General features: G+C 16.9%; 3 protein-coding genes across 3 annotated transcripts, besides 20 other annotated features; 2 read left to right on the plus strand and 1 right to left on the minus strand. All coding sequences in view use genetic code 6, as the record gives it.

Moving 5' to 3' along the window:
• Positions 1-28: a microsatellite.
• Positions 29-40: 12 nt separating this feature from the next.
• Positions 41-113: a microsatellite.
• Positions 114-5,455: 5,342 nt separating this feature from the next.
• Positions 5,456-5,496: a microsatellite.
• Positions 5,457-5,499: a microsatellite.
• Positions 5,500-5,623: 124 nt separating this feature from the next.
• IMG5_082840 (major facilitator superfamily protein, putative) lies at positions 5,624-7,053 on the plus strand (the record flags this gene model as incomplete). Its single annotated transcript, XM_004036385.1, has 1 exon — positions 5,624-7,053. A coding segment is annotated over one exon (1,398 nt), but the record flags the coding sequence as incomplete, so codon positions are not given.
• Positions 7,054-9,332: 2,279 nt separating this feature from the next.
• Positions 9,333-9,406: a microsatellite.
• A 1,326-nt stretch (positions 9,407-10,732) lies between these two features.
• Positions 10,733-13,264, minus strand: IMG5_082850 (ubiquitin, putative; the record flags this gene model as incomplete). Its single annotated transcript, XM_004036386.1, has 5 exons — positions 12,876-13,264; positions 12,436-12,751; positions 11,136-12,391; positions 10,935-11,085; positions 10,733-10,893 (listed from the first exon to the last, which is right to left on the minus strand). The coding sequence occupies exons 1-5, from the start codon at positions 13,122-13,124 to the stop codon at positions 10,733-10,735; spliced, it is 2,133 nt and encodes a 710-aa protein (XP_004036434.1). The 5' UTR covers positions 13,125-13,264.
• Positions 12,759-12,819: a microsatellite.
• Positions 12,759-12,848: a microsatellite.
• Positions 12,782-12,870: a microsatellite.
• A 696-nt stretch (positions 13,265-13,960) lies between the features above and the next one.
• Positions 13,961-14,000: a microsatellite.
• Positions 14,001-14,365: 365 nt separating this feature from the next.
• IMG5_082860 (hypothetical protein) lies at positions 14,366-20,350 on the plus strand (the record flags this gene model as incomplete). Its single annotated transcript, XM_004036387.1, has 13 exons — positions 14,366-14,390; positions 14,494-14,553; positions 16,305-16,413; positions 16,512-16,691; positions 17,285-17,474; positions 17,516-17,639; positions 17,693-17,863; positions 17,999-18,136; positions 18,181-18,219; positions 18,416-18,420; positions 19,003-19,066; positions 19,192-19,253; positions 20,345-20,350. 13 exons carry the CDS (start codon positions 14,366-14,368, stop codon positions 20,348-20,350), a joined length of 1,173 nt encoding a protein of 390 aa, XP_004036435.1.
• Positions 14,402-14,443: a microsatellite.
• Positions 14,403-14,459: a microsatellite.
• Positions 14,694-14,732: a microsatellite.
• Positions 17,895-17,975: a microsatellite.
• Positions 17,915-17,997: a microsatellite.
• Positions 18,794-18,935: a microsatellite.
• Positions 19,822-19,876: a microsatellite.
• A 66-nt stretch (positions 20,351-20,416) lies between the features above and the next one.
• Positions 20,417-20,458: a microsatellite.
• A 123-nt stretch (positions 20,459-20,581) lies between these two features.
• Positions 20,582-20,686: a microsatellite.
• Positions 20,585-20,637: a microsatellite.
• Positions 20,618-20,682: a microsatellite.
• Positions 20,687-20,778: the final 92 nt, after the last annotated feature.

Genomic DNA, 20,778 nt, shown 5'->3' on the forward strand with positions numbered 1-20,778 from the left:
TTTAATTTAATTTAATTTAATTTAATTTTACTATTTATTCATAATATATATTTTTTTTTATATTTAATAATTCAATTTTTTATTTATTTTATCATATTGTACTTTTTTTTTATCTTCTTTTTTTTATTTTAATTATTAATAATACCTAAACTGTTTTATTACAAATTTATTTTAATAAAATAGTAGTTATTTATTTATTTTAATATTTTTAAAGTAACTTATACATAAATTATTTTATTAATAATTTTTTATTTTAAATAAAAAATATCTTATTTTATATGTATTTATATTTTTGATATATAAAATATTATCTTTAATATATTTATAAATAATCTAATTTTAAAAATAAAACATGAGCATTATTATAATTTTCTTTTTCTAATTTTTGTATATATATATTATCAAAATACTTATTGATAAATATTTATATAGTTAATTTCTTAATATATATGAATTTTAGTCATGAATATAAATATTTTTTAATTTTACAAATTAATTATATAAATAATTTTTTTGATATTATCTTTTTGGATATAACTTATCAAAAAAAAGGAGATAACACAGGAATAATTTCCATTTGCGTTTATTTATTTAGTATTTTTAAATAAAAATACACTAAAAAAATATCAGAATAAATAATATATATTTCATTTGATTATTTACTTTAGCCCTTTTTTTAAAATTAGTTTATTGTCTTTAATTTTAAAAACTATAATCAATTTTTTTTAATTATTTTATATTATATATTAAAAATGCTTACAAGCTGAATTTGAATAAGGGAAAAAACATAAAATATATCTATTAAAAAAAATATTATACTTTATAATTTAATTAAATTCGTCATAAAGGAAATGTTTTTAAAAAGGGTTTAAATACTAGTTTATCTAGCGAAATTATGTTTACTAAATTAAATAATTATATTTTATTTTAACCTAAAATAAAAAATATAATATTTTATATATAAAAAAAATAAAATAAAATGATTTAAAAATTATATCAATTAAATAGGAATTTTCTTTTTAATAAAACATTATCATTTTTTTCAATAAAATAAACAAATAAAACTTTATTCTAAATTTAATCATCAAATTAAACAAAAAAATATAAAATATAATTAAAACCAAAACGATAAATTGGAAATTATTAAAACTAACTAAATTAAAATGAAGAGCTATAAATAAACCAAAAATTAGAAAATGAAAAAGTTAAAGATAAAATAATATTATAACCATAAAAATAAAATAAATTTAAATAAAAAAATGCGAATTAAAAAGAATTTTTATAAATGCAACATAAAAAAGAAAATAATAAAAACTCAGATTTTCAAAAATAATAAAGCAATATTAGTTATAATTAAAAAAATGAATAAATTTACTTTTCTACTAATAAAAAAGATTTTAAAAATTAACATGATTATTAAAAATAAATAAACTAAAATAATAAAACAATCAAAATTGAATAAACAGAAATATTATCATAATAAATTTCTAATGATTTATAAGATAACATACATAAATAGAATAAATTATAATATAATAAAAATGCTGTAAACTAAAAATAATAGTAAAATAATTAATAAAAAAGTAATTATACTAATTAATAATTATAAGAAAAATTAATATAGCCTAAAAAATAGCAAAATAATCAAGATGTAAATTAAATTGATTTTAATAAAAAAGAAGAAAATGTAATGAATTATATATAGAGAATTTAAATTAAAAAAAATATAAAATAATAGTAAAACAATTAATAAACTAAGAATGAAAAAAATAAATATGATTTAAATAATTAGCTTTAGAATAAATAATTATTAGATATATAATACAGAAATAATATTTTAAAAACTAAATAATAAATGAAAGAAATTGAATAGAATTAAGAAAATAATAATAAAAAAAAATAAGTAATTAATTATAACAATTATACATAAAAATAATATATATTTAAAAATGAAAAAAAGCATAATTTTAAAGACATTCTTCTATAAAAGATAATTTTAGATAATGAAAATAAAATGAAAAACCCTAAAGGTGATTAATTAAATTTTGAATTCGAAGAATATTGGTCTTTAGAGAAAATAAATCAAGAAATTTTAAATGGAAGCGCTTTAAAAGTTATATAATATTTTTTGTATAATAAATGTAAAAAAAAAAATTAAAAAAGGGAATTTTCATTCGAAACGTAAATAATAAATAATTAGGCAACATATAATCCCCTTATTTAACTGAAAATGCACAAATTAACTCTTTTTCAAGCTAAAATAGAGCTTTACACCGATGTGTAGTAGGATTTACAAAAATTAAACTAATAAATTAAGAAATAGAAGATTATAAAATAGTACATATATTCGAAAATCCATATAAGGAAAAGCGAATTATTGGCTATTTAGAAGAGTATGAAAGTGGAAAATTTTTTTTTATCCCTAAAGATATTCGATTACCGAAAATGATTGTAAGTTCTTTTTCGGAAAATTTAAAATCTTTTTTACAAGACTTTGGCATTGATATAAAAAATAATATGTAAGTGGAATTATAAAAGGTATATTTTCTATTTTTTAATTTTCTATAAATAATTTTATTTATTTTTAAAAACTCAATCAAACAAAAAGTGTATATTTTTCTCACCTTTTTTTTTATTGATTGAGTTTATAAAAAAAATTACAAAAAAAATTTATGCAAGCTATATTTTTTTATGATTAAATATATAAAAAAAAAATTAAGAGCATAAATAAAATAAATTCTATCGTGATTTTGAAATATTAGAATGTATAGGTGCTTAAGGAGATATAGAAATAGAAACAAATATTCTTTTAGATGAAACTGAAATTTTAAGAGAAGATTTTAAGCCATAGACATAAGAATATTTAACTTAATTAAGAAAATAATTAAACAAATAAGGTAAATTTATAATTGGAAAATCACAAAGAGAAAAAAGATGGGATTTAACAAAAGAAATAATCTTCAGTATAGATCCTGAAGATGCAAAAGATTTGGATGATGCCTTAAGTATTAAAAGAATAACAGATGATAAATACGAAATAGGGGTACATATAGCTGACGTATCTCATTTTGTAGAAGAAAGTAATGTATTAGATGATGAGGCAAGAGCAAGAACTACATCAATATATTTAGTTCATAAAGTAATACCTATGTTACCTCATATTTTATGCGAAAATTTATGCAGTTTAAACCCTAATGAAGAAAGATTTGCATTTTCAGTGTTTTTTTAAATAAATGAAAATGGAGAAATGTTATGGGATGAGCCAATTAGAATAGGAAAAAGTATAATTAATTCATGTAATAAGTTTTCTTATGGAATAATATAATAAGTAATAGATAAGAAAATAAGTTCATATAAATAATTTCCAAACGAAAATAAAGTAAGGGAAGACATAAATGGGGGAAGAAATGTTCGAGAAAATAAATTAATTGATAAAAATAGGATTAAATAGACGAAAAAAACGATCTGAAGAACAATTCTTATGTTTTAGTAAAAAAACAAGAAAATTTTTGTTAGAAAAAGATACTTATTAACCCAAATCATATTATATTTACGAATAAAAAGAGTCGAATTAAATAATTGAAGAGTTTATGCTTTTGGCCAATATTATTGTGGCGAAAAAAGTAAGCTCAGTTTTACCCGAAATTTCTGTTTTAAGGTATCATTAAAAAGAAAGTGATTAAACTAAGATTAAGTGTTTTTTAGATATTATGTATAAATTTAATCATTAGAATTTTGATTTTTCATCACTTGAAAGTATTATTTAAAGTTTCGATACACTAAAAAATGATCCCTAAATTTCACAATTGTAATTGTAGTTTATTAATTCATAAATATTTTAATTAATTAAGTAAGCTTAGTATTTTCTTTCTGCTAATAATCCTATTGAACTTTGGTAGCATTTTGCTTTAAATTAACCTGTTTATACACATTTTACTTCACCAATTAGAAGATATCCAGATATTATTGTGCATAGAACTCTCGATTTAATACTTAAGTATGGTGATAAAGCTGGAGATTATATTAATGTTTAAAAAATTGCTGAAATTATTTAGAAATGTAATGAAATGAAAGCTAAATAAAAGTTAGTTTCTTCAAAATGTGAAAAAGTTTTAAATTTTTAATTATTTGTATTTTTAATTTTTTTTTAAAAAAAAAGATTTTTATGTGTATTTATCTAAAAAATAATTAACCTATAATTTCAAATTGTTTAGCTACATAAATAGATAGACATATAATGAATGTTTTTGTTGGTGAAATCGATCAAAATTTTGAAATTAAATATGAAGATTTTAAAAATATTTAAAAAATTGAATATAAAAAATTATAAATAAGAAGCTAGGTTTTTATTACTTTCTAAACTAAATAAATGATGAATCCTTATACATTTTAATTAAATGTATTTTTTATGTTTTTTTTATTATTTTTACCTTTTTTTATTAAGGAAATGGATTAATTTAAAGTTAGAATCACAGCAAATGATGAATAACCTATTGATTATAAGATTAACTTAATGTTTCCTATTTAATAAGGAGACTAAGTAGAATATATTATGATTTAATGAATATTATATTTGTAATAAATATATTTTTTTTCATTTATTTTAAGGTCTAATTAATAAATTTTTAATCTATTTTTAATATATTTTAAATAATTTTATATTAATATTACAAAATAATATAAAAAACATGAAGTAATAATTTTATTATAAAAATAAATTCAATTTAATAACAAAAATAGTCAAAATGCAGATTAATATGTTGCAGCAAGAAAAATTGCATTAGAAAAAAAATTAGTGGAAAGCGGGGAGGAATAAAAGTTTTTTTTAAAAAATAAAAATTTGAATTAATAACTTTTTATAGATTAGAAGATTATTTAAGAAATAAATTAATTGAATCAGGATGGAAAGATGATTTAAAAAAATATTGCAAAGGTAAATCTAAAAAAAAGAAAAAAATAATATTTTATTTTCAAAAAAAGAATTGATTAGAAAAAAAGGTTTAGAAAAAGTTACTATTGATGAATTGGTAAATGAATTAGTAGAAAGAGGTATTAATTATAATTCAGTAAAATATTTAAATATATAAAAAGGTAGAAATACAGTTTCAAATAAAATAAAAGAAGATTTATTAGCAAGGATAAAAAATTATTTCGAAGATGAATAAATATGAAATTTAGTATATATTAGTTATTCATAAATTAATTCTGTATTTATTTTAAAAACTCAATTAAAATGTAAATAAAAAACCAAAGAAAAATGGATAATGGCCTTTTATTTTATTAATTAAGTTTTCAAAAAAAAAAAAAATACAGAAAAAGTAATAAAATCTATAAACAAGTAATATATGTGTTATAATAAATGATAATTAAATTTCTTTTTTTATAAAATTTAAAAAAAAGAAATGCATATATTAAAAAACTGCATAACAACAAAAACTAAAATCTTCTTATATTAAAAAAAAAAAAAAATTAAAACAAAAAAAATTAAAACTAAAAAAACTATAAAAAATGAATGAAAATTCTCAACTAACAATTGGAACAAATTCAAAAAATATTATACCTTTTGATTCAATTTTAAGAGAAATAGGAATAGGTCCATACCAATATATATTTTATTTTATAATAACTGTGATAGCAATGACAGAAGGTTCATAACTTACAATTTTTACATTAACTATTCCCATATTAAAGCATTAATGGTAAGTAGAAAATTATCTTAACAGTATATAAGCAAGCTTAGTATTTATAGGTATTTTAATAGGATCATTAATAAGCGGATAGATAGCCGATACGTTTGGTAGAAAAAAGCCTTTTTTAATATCTTCAACAGCTTTAATAATTGTAATTTTCGTTTAAGTATTATGCACATCAATAATTTAATTAATAATATTAAGAGGGATTTTAGGAATATTAGGTATAATAAAAAGATATAAATAATAAATCTTTTTTAAATAAAAAAAGTCGGCTTTTTTGCACCTTTAGGAGCTTCAATGGTAACAGAAATAACTCCAGATTAATATAGGGCAAAAGTAATGTGTTTAGTTTAATTTAGTGTAAGCATAGGATAAGTATTAGGATTGACAATAGGATATTTTACATTGAAGGATTTAAAAGATGGAAATTGGAGGTTATTGATAATAATTTCAGGATTTCCGGGTTTAATAGCTGTTGCTGTTGCTTTATTTTTTGTGGATGATTCGGCACGTTTTTTAATGTGCAGTGGATAATTTGAAAATAGTTTTAAAATTTTGGAAAAAATGAATACGGATAACGGAAAATAAAATTTTGAAGAAATAAGTGAGGAAAAAAAAGAAGGATTGAAATTGTGGTCAAATAAATTAAGCGAGAGTTTGAAAAATACTCATGTTAATTTATAATCACTTTTTAAAGGAGATTTCGGACTTATTACGCCTATTATATGGTGGAATTGGTTTGCTTTGTCATTTACATATTATGGAATTTTAATTCTATTGCCAACTCTATTAGATAAAATATCATCTTAAACATAGTAAGAAGAAAAAATATAATTTTAGTCAAGTGAATTTGATATTTTAAAACTTATTTTATCATCTTTGACTGAAATGTTGGCTTGCTTTCTTGCTGCTATTATGGTAGATATAAAAGGATTAGGTAGAAAAAATTCAGTAATAAATTTTTCGATAATTCTTTTTATATCACTTTTTATGTGTTATTATGATACTACTAGTAGATTTATATTTTGGTCCTCTCTTTCAAAATTTTATATACTTATGATAACTATATTTAATTTTTAATATACTTGTGAAGCCTATTTTACCAAAATTAGAACTACAGGACTTGGTATTGCTAATGGAGTTGGAAAATTTGGAGGTGTTTTAATGCCTTGGATTTGTAATTAACTTTCTGAAATTGATCTTCTGTCACCTTTTTTACTTTTTGCTTTTATTACTTTGATTATGGCTATACTTACTATGTAACTTCCTTTTGATACTTTGGGAAGAGAAATTGATAAAATTGATGATGATAAAGAAAAAGTTGAATGAATTTTAAATTTTTTTAGAATTTATTTGCATTACAAAAGTATTTTTTTTTAAAAAAAATTATTTTTTATTTTACTTTATATATTTCCTAGTTATTTTTTTTATGTATAATAGTTTTTAAATGTATTTATTTTATATGAAACATATTAGTTTAGTTTTAATTGTGTCATTATAAAAGAATGTTTTACTAAATATGTTCATATACTTCAATTACTTTTATAATAAAAATATATAAATTTAAAATAACATTATTAAAAATATAATTAAAATAAATATCGCATTCCTAAACTTATTCTTTGATAAGATAAAAACCTTTAATAAATATATGCTAATTTTAAGTTTTTAAATAAATAAAGAAAGGCTTTTTATCCTTAAAAAATATGTTTATTATATTTTATCATTCTTTTCAAAATTTTTTTCAATTATGTTTTTTTCAAAATACAATAAAAAACAATAAGAACATTTAAGATTCATTATAAAAACAAGATTTTGTTAATACTACAGTTTTAAAATAATTCTAATAACAAAAAAGTTACTTATTTTTTAAAAAGTCTTAAAATATAAAAGTTAAATTTAATTAACCAAAATTATATTATCCTATCAATAATTTAGGACATTTTTTTTATTAAGAAAAAAAATATTTCAAAAAAATAAAATTGAATTTGTCCAATCAAAATTCGTAAACGCAATAATGCTCTATTTTAAATATATTTAAAAATTGTTAAATTTTTCTCTTAATTAATTTATTTTTCGTTTCTAAATTTTATACTTTTGTTTGTAAAATATTTTATAAATTAAGATTTTCTAGGCTCTTTTTAAATATATAATTACTATTTGTTTCATTTTTTTACTTTTTAATTTTAATTCACATAAATCTTCAGAAAAATTTTAATGTTAAAAAAATGTTTAAACTTAGTGTATTTAAATGATAAATTAATATGTAGTTTTTTTATTGGAAAATTATAAAATTACTGATTTTTATAAATTAGATTATTTCTATTTTTTTTGTAATATTAAATATTGTTTTTTTTGATTTTCCCTATAAAGTTTTGTTTTTTAAATTATTTATTGGTTTAAAAAATATAATATTTTTATTTTTACAATCTATTTTTTTTTTTATTGATTTAAAGAAACATTTTTAAACCTTAAATTCATTTTATTAACTTGCTAATCAACATATTTAATTAAATTATTATTTCAAAACAAGAAGCTTCTATTAATTTATAAGATTAGGAAAGTAATAATTTAATTATTTTTTAAATTTTTTGTTATTAGTTTTATCTCGATGTTGACATTTATTTTTATTATTGTTATGTTGCCATTTATATTTTTTATTTTTTCAAATATTTAATGTTAAAGTGTTTAAATCAAATATTTACTATTTTATTATTTCATTTTATTAAATTTTAATTGTTTTTGCATTTTATGTTAAAAATAAATAATATTTAATTGTTTGTTTTTATATTGATATTAATTTTTTTTAATAAAAATAATTATCATATGTTTATTTATATTTTTTTAATCGATTTTATATTTTAATCTGTAAATAAATTATTTATATCATTAAATATTTTAAACAAAATTTTAATATAAATTTACAAATTTTATATAAATAAAAAAACTACTAATATTTAAGCTATGATTTTTTTTTTAAAAAAAATTCAATCTAATTCATCCATTCCAGAGAATTTTCTTTTATTATTTTATTTTTGACTTTTATCTAATTATTATTAAAATTATATTTGTTAGAATTTTTGCAAGGCTTATGGAAAATACTATAGATTAATAATACTAATTTTAATTAAAGTATTGCTAATTAAATAAAATATTTTATTCTTATGATGTATATAAATTTTATTAACCTAATTATTAATTAGTTTAAATTTGTTATTAAAAATTATTCGAACCCTATGGATATAAATAACTATTATTCTAATATAAAATATTATTATTATTTTTTTAAATTTGATTAGATTTTTCTTCATCTTGAATATTTTAAATATTATTTTCTATATTATTCTATTGACATAAATTTTCATTAGATTTCTGATTATTAACTTGAATAAGTTGATTTGTTAAGAATTATTAAGTGGAAATTTATTAATAAGCATTTATTTTACTTCTTAAATATTAAATTATTTATCTTTATTTTTTTACATAATATTTATTTAGATAAACAACTAATTACAAATGTTATTAATAACTGAGATTTTAATTAAAGTAATTAACTAAATTATTCATACTATTATCATTTAGTTCATCTTTACTTTATTAAGTTTAAGATGATTATACTTCTTATAAAACATCTTCTTCTTATTCTATTTAATTATTATCTATTTATTCTAAAATATTTTTTTATTTAGTAAATATTATTTATTTATCTAAATTTTGTTATTGTTAGAAATTTTCATTAATTAGTTTAATTTCTTTATTTTCAAAAAATTAGAATAATTCTTAAAAAGTAATTCTTTCAGACTCTTCAACTTTAAGCATTTTTTAAATTAAACTTTTTGTTCTTCTGCTTACTTTTGGGTAATCAGGAAATCTTAAAGATTTTTTTAATATATTATCTAATAATTCAAAATATCCGTTTCCTTCCCAAGCTTTTTTTCCATATAATAATTCATAAAAAATCATTCTTTTATTTTTATATAAAAAAAGATATTATTATTTAAAAATTAAATAAAAACCCTAATGACCATATATCTGTTTTTGAAGAATAATTTTATTTTTATAAAATCTAAGGTGACATATATGAAGGGGTACCAACGAAAGATAAAAGAATAGGTTTATTCATTACTTCTACAACTGTAGAAAATCCGAAATCACCTATTTTTATAAAATTATTATGCAAAAGGATATTTTCAGGTTTTAAATCTCGATGAACTATATTATTTTAATTTAAACATTTAAAACCTTCTATTATTTAACTCATATAATTTATACAGGCACTTTCTGTACGATTTAATTATTTTTTTATATAACATTCTAAATTTCCTTAATTACAATATTCTACTATTATGTAAAGATTTTTTTCTGTTCTTTTTTTTTTTTTTTTTTTGATTAATTTTTTTTTTTACTTTATAACATTATATAATTAAACAATGTTTTTATGATGAAGCACTTACATATTTTTTATTTCATTTTTTAGTTTTGGAATTATTTTTTCTGGCATGGTTTAAAATTTTTCTAATGATACCGCTTTTATTGCAACTTATTTATTACTTTTTATATCTTAACCTTCATATACACAACCAAACGTACCTTTTCCTAATATTTTATCAGTAAACATTTAATAATTTTGAAGGTTTTTTATGTTTTTTTTGTTCATCATATAAATATATGATTAAAGTATACCTATGAATTTATTATTATTTATAATAATTTTTTTTTTCTTTAATAATACAAATTATATAAACATATGAATATATTAATAATTATTATTTTTCTTTTTATTAATTGAAAATTTAATTGAAATCGAATAAAATATATTTTTAAATTTTTATTTAATTTCATAAAAATATTTATATTTTATCTTTTTTTTTTTTAATTTTAGTTTTTATAAATTTTTTAAAAATTATTTGCTATTTTATATATATATTTAAAAATTTGAATTAACTTCATATTTTTAAATCAATAAAAGTCTAAAAATAATATTCTATGTATTATATTTTTTATTAGTTTCTTTATTTAAATAGATAAATAAAAGTTAATCAATTTTATTTTTCATATATATAAATATATCCTTTTCCTAAAAATGGTTCTACAGCCTAAGCAACCTTTTCATCATTATAATAAACCCATTAATTATCTTTTTTAATATAACAAATATAATGTCCTGCATGTACACTTTTTCCAAGATGAATTATAGCAGCTTAATAAAAATAATATATATATATATATATTTAAATATACCTTTTAACTTATATTAACATTAATTTATATCATTAATAGTTATTCCAGCATTTAGTTTACTATTATTATTTTATTATTTTTATTCTTGTTCTTCTTCTATAAAATATTCACCGTTAGAAAGAGCATCTAGTGTTAATTCAACATTATTATTCTTTAAAAAAAATATATATATATATAAATAAAATAAACTAAAAAATTTACATATTTTTTCATAGCTAAAACAATTTAATCGAAATTAAATCCCATTGAAGTAAGTAAATCTACTCCTTCCTAATTTGGTATTAATTAATTTTATTTTTTACTTATAATAGGTAAATCTAATGAAGAATCATCTATTTTTTCAAATAGGTAATTCATTGCATTTTCAACATTGTTTTTGTGTTTAATAAGTGCCCTTTTACATCTGTTTTCCCCAAATCCCATTTCTAATAATTATTAAAGAGCCTAATTATCAACTTATACATCGTCTTTATTTTAATCATCGAGTACTTTTTCCCCTTATTCTATTATATTAGGTTTCCAAATACTACCAATATTAAGTTCTATATCCATTTTTATATTCGCGTTAAGTTTTTTTGGGACCCAGTTTTCCAAGTAGAGTCTTTCAGTGGGCATAATGAGGTATTTAGGTACAGTTTTTAAATAGAAGTTGGATTTAAATTATTACATTTTTCCACAAAAAGAGCAATGGCTATCTACAAAATCACCCTAAACTAATTAATCAAAGCAAACTGAGAATTATACGTCGTACTCTGGATCTTCTAATTATTTAGAATCTTATTTATTTTATTATAAATCTTTAATGTTAGGCTTTATAACAGGTAATTTGATTTCATTAGTGATGTATTCTGCTATTTTTACACCTCCACATGATGTACATTTAAGTTTATTTACTTAAATGAACTCAAAAATTTTAGAAATTTCTTTATTTTCTTTCCCTATAAGTTCAAATACATATTATAAATATTCCAATGCATCTTACATTTATTAAGTTTTGAATTCAGGATGATCTTTTCCTATAAGATATCTCAAATCATTAATTTTAACACCGTCTAAATATTCGCCAGATGCTAAACCTTGTCCTAATTTTGCTAATTGACAAACAAGGCATTAAGCAGGGAGTTTTTGGCAATTATTTACATGATCTAAGTTCATATTGAAGCTATTTTAGAATTCTTGGAATGCAAAAAGAACTTAAAAAACAGAATTTATATAACATGAGTTACCTAAATTTACCATTCCAGTAAATCCAGGGCCTTTTAAAGGTAAAAGTTTTCTTCCTTCTTCAATAATGCTGGAAAGCATTAAATTTTTGTTTAAATCTAAATTCATTTCTATTACTGATTTTTCTGTTTTTTGTTAATCATTTACATTTATTCCATAAAAAAGTAAACGATTTACTAAATTAGGGTCAGAAACGTCATTATTGCATGCATAACAATATATAGAAGCATTTCCTTTTAGTAAAAAAAATAAAAAATATAATTTATAATTAATAAACCTTCAGGAGTAATTGTTCCTAATTTTACAACTATAGGATGAATAGTATTTTAAAAATGATCAATAGCATGATTGTTTCCTCCAGAACCATCGTAATTTTTTCTTCCACAGCCTATATGTCCGCAAGTTAAACAAAGCCATAGATTTGCAGATAGATCGCATGAAAAACAATAAGAAAGTGAATAATTTTAAGGAGGCTTTTATTACTGCAATGATAATGTATGTTCACATGGTTCTATTTGTAATTCCCATTCACATATTTGGTTTTTTCGAAAAGCTGAATCAGCTTATTTTATACTATTAATGAGACCATGAAGCTATTAAATATATATATATATATATATATATATATATTTATATATTTATATATCTATATATTTATATAATTTTAATTTTTTATATATTTATCTATTTTTTAATTATTTTTATTTTATATTTCACTTATTCATTATCTAAGTCTTTCTTACATATTAAGCATTTTAGTTAATAAAATATGTTATACTCAGTTTCTTCTAATTAAGCTCCTCCTGGTTTTCCTATCGCTAATTTTGTTATTTCAGGTTATTTTTCAGATTCAGATTTAGGTTTTTCTACCATTTTTATATTTAATACTAATGGATGGTTATTTTTTGTAAATGAAATTCTGAATGATTCTTTTAGATGCATTATCCATTAAAACATTTTAAACATAAATCAAGGCCGGAAGGATGCCTAGGATCATGAAAGCATTTTGTGCATTAGTCTTTATATATATATTTGTTTTATAGAGACTGAGTATAGTTTTCTTATTTTAAATGAGGGCACGAATTTTACATGGATTGATTAATCTCTTTATTTTTTTAATCAAAGATTCTATTCTTAATTTTTTATTTTCTATTTTTTTTATTAATATCTAAATTATTAATATATTTTTTATTATTTTTTTAGTTTATATAAAAATATAAAATACTATTTTTTAATTATAGAAATTTCTAATACTACAAATATCATAATTATAACTAACTTTATTATATTTTTTATTTCAAATATATAAACTTTAATTCTTTGATAATTAAATTATAAAATTTAGAATTTTATATAAATAATATATTTTTTAAACTATATATGATTTTATATTTAAATTAATAAGATATTACAAACAAATTAAATTTTGTATTATTATATATAGTAATTATTTTATATAAATCCGTTTTCATGTCATTTTATTTTTTTTGAGTAAATTTTAATATTTATGAATAATTAGATATGTTTTAATTTTATAATGTTACAATTTTTATAAATAAATATTTTTAAATAAAGTATAACAATTTAAATATTATATATTTCAATCTATCTTTGAATATTTTTATTATCTACTTTTTATACTTTTAGATAAAAAATATTATTTAGATATAATATCTTAACTATTTTAATCAATACAATTTAATGAATACTCATTTTAAAAATAAGTTTAAACGAATAAATAAATAGATTGCAAAATATTTTAAATAAGTAATTAATTTTTTAACATAATGCATATTGATACTTATTATTATTATTAATTAAACTATTTTTAATATAAATTAATATAAATTATTTTATACATTTTTAAATAAAATTAGCAAATACACATTTAAATTTTAAATTCTTAATTAATTGAATAAAAAAAAAATATTATTTAGTTAAAATAATTTTAATCATCATATTTTTTAATATTTCAAATAAAAATATAAAACAAAATATACATAAAAAATAAATTATTATTATTTTTAAATTTAATGTTTTATAATAAAAATAATTTACTAAATGCTATCTAATTTAAATTTAATATAAGTATTTTCAAATTCAATTTTTTACTAAATTATATGAATTAAAATAATATTATTTTATTTTCTAGTTAATCTTTAATTTAAATTTGCAAATTTATTTTGACTTTAAATTTTAATGAAAAAATGCTTAAAATAAGAATCATAACTAGTAAATTATAATTATAAAAAAATTATTATTTACTTATATAAATAATTATATTTTTTATTTTATAAAAAATAATTTAAAATTTAAATTTTTCTATTATAATTAGGTAGAATTAATATGAAAGCTATATGTTTTTAGAAATATACTATTGCAATCGTTTATTAATGTAGATAAATAAAAATAATTTAGCAATATATTAAAATATAATCGTATAAATATAAATATGGCATAAAAATAAATGATTATTCTATTCACAGTAGAAAAATAAAAAAGCTGTTAATTTGGTTTAAAATAAATTATACTTCAAAATTTTAAATATCTTATAACAAATATTAAAAATTTATATAATCATATTTAAAAATATAATTATTTATACTGTTATTATAGAAATTCTTAATAAGTAATTCTTATATAATTTAATTGATTGTGAATTAATTTAAAATTATTTTAATTTTTGAGTATAAATGGTATATTTTTATTTTTATTAAAGTGGACAAAAAAGAGAAAAACTAATATATTTATAAAAAGAAAATAAAAAATAATAATTTTATAAATTTAAATTTTTTATATTTAAAAAAAAAAACATTTATAATAAAATAAATATACCTAAAAAAATAAAAAATAAATAAATAAAACTATTAAATATGGAAAATTAATTTAATTTTTATTCATCAAACGTATCTATAAGTAGCAGTCCAGCATCTTTTTCAGATTCTGAAGATTTAAAATATGAAGAAAATAAAGAAAACTTTTTTAATAATTAATATTCAAACTAAAATTAAGCAAGAAATTATAATTCAGTTCGAACTCCTCTTTAAATTATAGAAACCCCTATAATATAAACAACTCCTTTTTAAACAGAAGATGTTATATAACCTTAAAGAGTTATCCAATAAATAAAAAGCATAAATTAAAAATAAAAGAATTTACCAAAAGCCAGACAATTAAGATGAAAAAAAAAATTAAAAATAATTATAATAATTAATAAATATCTAATTTATATTAATTAATATTTTTACTTTATGTATAAAATTTTTTTAATTTTTTTTGTTGATAATAAAAAAACTAAAAAAAATTAAGAACTAAAAAAAAAAAAAATATGAAAATAATTACAGGCGATTCAACAGGTTTAAATAGAGTGGTAAATGTAGAAAATTAGCAAATAATATCTACATTCGGAACTTAAGAAAAAGACAATGAACAAGATTTCTTAAAATTTCTTTCATCAGAGCAATTAATTCTATCAGCAAGTGCACAAGGATAACTCTAATTAAACGAAATAGATGAAAAAGGTAATTTTGAGAGGTTAGTAACAATGCAAACTTATAATAACAAACAGAAATAGAAATTAGTTAGTATGAACATAACCAAAGATAATAAAATACTTTTGACATTTGATAATAATATCACTGAGAAACTTTCATATGATTTCTAAGAAGAAACATTTTCGAACTTTGAATAAATATATAATGCTAACTAAAAAAATATTTAAAAATCTATTTTAGATAATTTAAATGAAAATCATCTACTTGTTTTAGCAAAAGATATAAATCCATAAATATATGATCTTGAAAGTGGAAAAGTATTTTGGAAATCAAGAAATGTAAAAAATGATTGGTTAGATCTACAGGTACCTATTTTTGATGTTGATGCAAGTTTTTTTGGTGAATTCAATTAAAATTTCTATACTATTAATGCTTAAAAAAAAATAAGAATATATGATATAAGATAAAATAACTCTTAGCCTTCTGTTGATTTTGAACATAATATTGCTTTTGATAAAACGGCTTTTAAGCAAATGCTTTTAAGCCATTGTTAAAATTATCTATTTGTCTCTACTGCTAAAGGAAACATATTTAAATTTGATACTAGAAAAAGTTTTTTTTATTTTTTTATTTATTTAAAAAAAAAAAAAAGATTTCTAAATGGTCCTAAATTTTAATGATTCTACAGGTAGTATTAAAAACATTCAATTACATCCTAACTTAGATTATATAGCTTCTGTTTCTTTAGATAGATATTTGAGGTTTTTTTTTTTTAATTATTTATTTTAAATCATTTATTTTTTAGAGTCTACGATATTAATAATAAAAATTATTTATATAAAATACATCTAAAATAAAGATTACATAGTGTTTTGTGGTCTTCTGAAAAAATTATCGAATAATAAGAAGGAGATGATTATGAAAATGAAAAACAAGATAGTTAGAATCCAATACAAGAAAGTAATGAGGAAGATGATTTTGTTAAAGAAGAAAACAAATAACTAAAAAAAGTGGAAAGAAGAGAATTGGAAAAGAAAAAGTAATATGATCAAGCCATTTAACATAAAATGAAATTTAAAAATTTAAAAAAACATACAATTTAATTATGTTATCTAAAGAAATAAAACAATGAATAAAAAAAAATTGATAGTAAAGAAGAAGAAAATAATTATTAAGTATAGGAATAAAATATGAAAAAATAAAAAAGATGAAATTTTAATATATATACATATAATTAATATCTTAAAATTTGTTTTTATGATAAACTATTTTAAATTATAAATAATATAGTTTGAATATTTTTATATTATAAATAATTATAATATACATAATAAACAAAAATATTTATAACCAATACAAAATAAAAAAAAAAAATTAAAATAATAATAATACATATAAATCTAACATATCAAAAAATAAAAATAAAATTAAATAGAATAGAATAGAATGTCCAAATATTTATACTCAATTTAAATAAAAAAATAAAGTTAAATTTGTAATCATCCACTTAATAATTCAGTATCTAAAACATAATATTCATTCCCAAAATCTCAAAGATTTAATCCATCAAAAACAAAGTAAAATAAAAAATAAATAAATATGGAAAATGAAAAAAGTAATATAATAAATTAGTTGTGATAAGGCCTTCTATATTATTCCAACTACTCTATCGAAAAGATCAGCAGGAATAGGTATAGGAAAAAAAATAGACTTTTCTTAAACTTAAATAGATGCCCCTTCACCAGGATCTTATAATCCAAAATCAGTTTTTGATCTTGAAATATCGATTAGTAAAGGAAAAAAGTTCGGACTTTCACGGGAAGTAATTTTATAAAAATAAAATAAAATTGAAATATAATAAAGAATGTTATCGACAAATCATATATTAAAAAAAATAATTATTTTGTCCCTGGACCAGGGCAGTATAAATAAAAAAGTTCTTTAACTAAATAAGCGTTTTCAATAAGACCAAAAACACCTGATATAAGTAAATAATTATTAAATTTCAATATTATTTTATATTTAAAAATATAATTATAGACAATCCAGTATTCCTTGGTGGTAAAAATGGATAACTTTAAAATCCGGGACCAGGCTATTATAAAACTTTTAATATAATAAATTAAAAAGGAAAGTAAATTATATCAAAATATGAAAGTTCGAAAGCAGCTTGTTTCAATCCACCAATATCGAACAGATTTTAATAAAAAAGTAAAAATAAATATATATATTAAAATGATGTTATATATATATATATATAAATATATATATATATATATATATATATATATATATATTTATATATATATATTTATATTTATATTTCTATTAATTTATATTCTATAGAAAATATTTTCCCTGGTCCCGCAACTTATCCATAAAAATCTGATTTAGAATTAATTTTAAGCAATTATAAAAATAATGGAAAATGTGTTATTTTACAATCCTAAAGATTTTCATTTACTTAAGATAGAGCAAGTATATGTATTATTATATTATTTTTTATTTTTAAATTATTTTTTTATTAGCACCAGGGCCTGGAAGTTATAGATTACCAAGTGATTTTGGTAATTATGAAAATATAAAATATAATATATAAAATAATACATTTTATAATAATAAATGTAATATTAAAACAACTTGATTATTTATAATCTGATTTTATTAGTATGAAAATTTCATGTTTTATGTTTTGTATATTTTATTATGTATTTTTTTAGAAAAATTGAATAATTATTATTATTATTAGATATACTTTTTTAGATTGTGTAAAATTTATAAATATAAATATTTATATAAAAAATTATTAAAAATAAACCAAAATTAAATTAAAACAAAATAAATTTTAAATATATTAATTTTATTGAATAATTTATTTTTAATCCAAATTCATTTTCATTATTATCTAATTTAATAAATAAAAAAATATTAATATATTTTTTTTTAAATGAGAATATATATTAAAATATAAATTTTTTTGTAATTATTCAGATTTTCCGTTTTAGATTTTCTTCAAATAAAAATCAGCCGAACGAGACATTTTATCATCAAAAAATAATTATTTAATTTTTATTTTTTATATAATTTTATTATTCTGTTATTTATAAATTTAATAATTAATTTTTAATTACTTTGATAAAGATTTCTAAGTTCTCAGTCAAATTTTTCTATCTTAATAGTTTTTCAAATAAGATTAATAGTTTAGTTATAATATTTCTAAGTTCTCAGTCAAATTATTTTAATTTTAATAGTTTTTAAGATAAGATTAATAGTTTAGTTATAAATACTTTTTTTGAAAATAATATTGTAAATATTTATTAAATATAAGAAATATATATTTTAAAATTCAGATTTAAGTTAAAAAGTTTATTTTCAATTTATTATTCAACGGTGTCAGAATATTGTCATCAAAATGTATATATATTTTAATTTATATATATTTTTTACAAATTATTAGAGAGAAAAAATATTAAATTTACGGATACTTCATAAAACCTTAAAAAAAAATATTTTTATAATTATAAAATAATATAAATAAGTCAGTCAAGTAGATTAACGTCATAGCTTTAAGCTCAGACGTCGTGAGACTATAGAATCATCAGTAATTAATATATATTATTATTATTTTACTTTTTTATAATTATTTCAACAATTTATCATTTTTTTTAATTTTTTAATTTTTTTAAAAATATTATATTAAAAAAAAGATTTGTCATTTTTTAATAAGTTATATTTATACTTTTTTAATTTTATACTATATCTATTTATTTTTAGTAAATTATAAAATTAAAATATAAGTAAATTTATAAAACATATAAAAATATTTGAATATTAAAAAATAATTTATTATATTATATTCTTTATTTTTAAAAGCTTTTTTTTGTATAATAAATCAATTATAAATAATATATATAATTTTAAATTATAATTATTTATCTTTTTATTCAATAATGATTTTTTTTTAAAAAAAATTAATCTTATTTATAATATTAATAAATTATTTTATAAAATCTTAAACTATAAAAATATAATAATAAATTGATGTATATTTACTTTCTCATTCTTAATTAATTCTTTAATTTACATAATATTTTCAAGTTATAAAAAAATATTAAAATATATAAATATTATTTTGTAAAACAATATTTGAAGTTAAAATTATAATGTTTTTAAGTTAAATAATTTCTTAATTTAAAGGTAAATTCATTAAGTTTAAAGTAAATTTTAGATATCATATAAATTGTAAATTTAATGTTTTAATTTGTCTAAATAAGATAAAAACTTAATAATTTGAAGCATTATTATTAATAATCGTTAAAATAATTTAAAAAATAAATTCTATTTATTCTTATTTAATTTTGTTTCATTTGATAAGTACTTTAATAATACTATAAACTACAAAAATATATTTTTAAAAAAAATCATTATTTAATATTTAAATTCTAAAAAAACTAAAAAAAAAAAAAATATAGAAAACCAATATATATAACATATTTTAAATTAAATTTATTTTTTTCATAAATCTTATTGTCATAAATAAGTTATATATTTTTAAAATATCTTTTTTTTAAAAAAAATGAATATTTAAATTTATTTTTTAATATTTATATAAAAAAAAAAATTAACTGAATTTAAAAAAATATATAAATAGAAAATCAGGAAAAAATAAATGAAAAATTTTAATAAAAAAAGATTTGATTTAAGAATTAGACTTCTTTATAAATTTAAAAATAAAAAATATAATTAAGATTAGCAATAAAAGATAAATTATAAAATCAATTATAAAAAATTTAAATATAATTTAAATTACAAAATTATTAAAAACAATTTAAATTTAGATAAAGTTTAAAAATATAATATGTTTTTATTAAAAAATATAAAATCAAATCAAAATAATAAAAAAATATTTATTTATTATATAGATAAATATAATTAATTATAATTAATTTAATTAAATTTAATTAAATTTAATTTAATTTAATTATTTATTTATTTATTTATTTATTTATTTATTTATTTATTTATTTATTAATTCTTTTTTTTATAATTTTTTATATTTAATTTTTTTTTTTTATCTTATATATATGATTTATATTTATTGCTTAATAATAATTTTTTAGAATTTT

Source organism: Ichthyophthirius multifiliis, assembly GCF_000220395.1.
Source record: "Ichthyophthirius multifiliis unplaced genomic scaffold scaff_1120509250582, whole genome shotgun sequence".
NCBI lineage: Eukaryota > Ciliophora > Oligohymenophorea > Hymenostomatida > Ichthyophthirius > Ichthyophthirius multifiliis.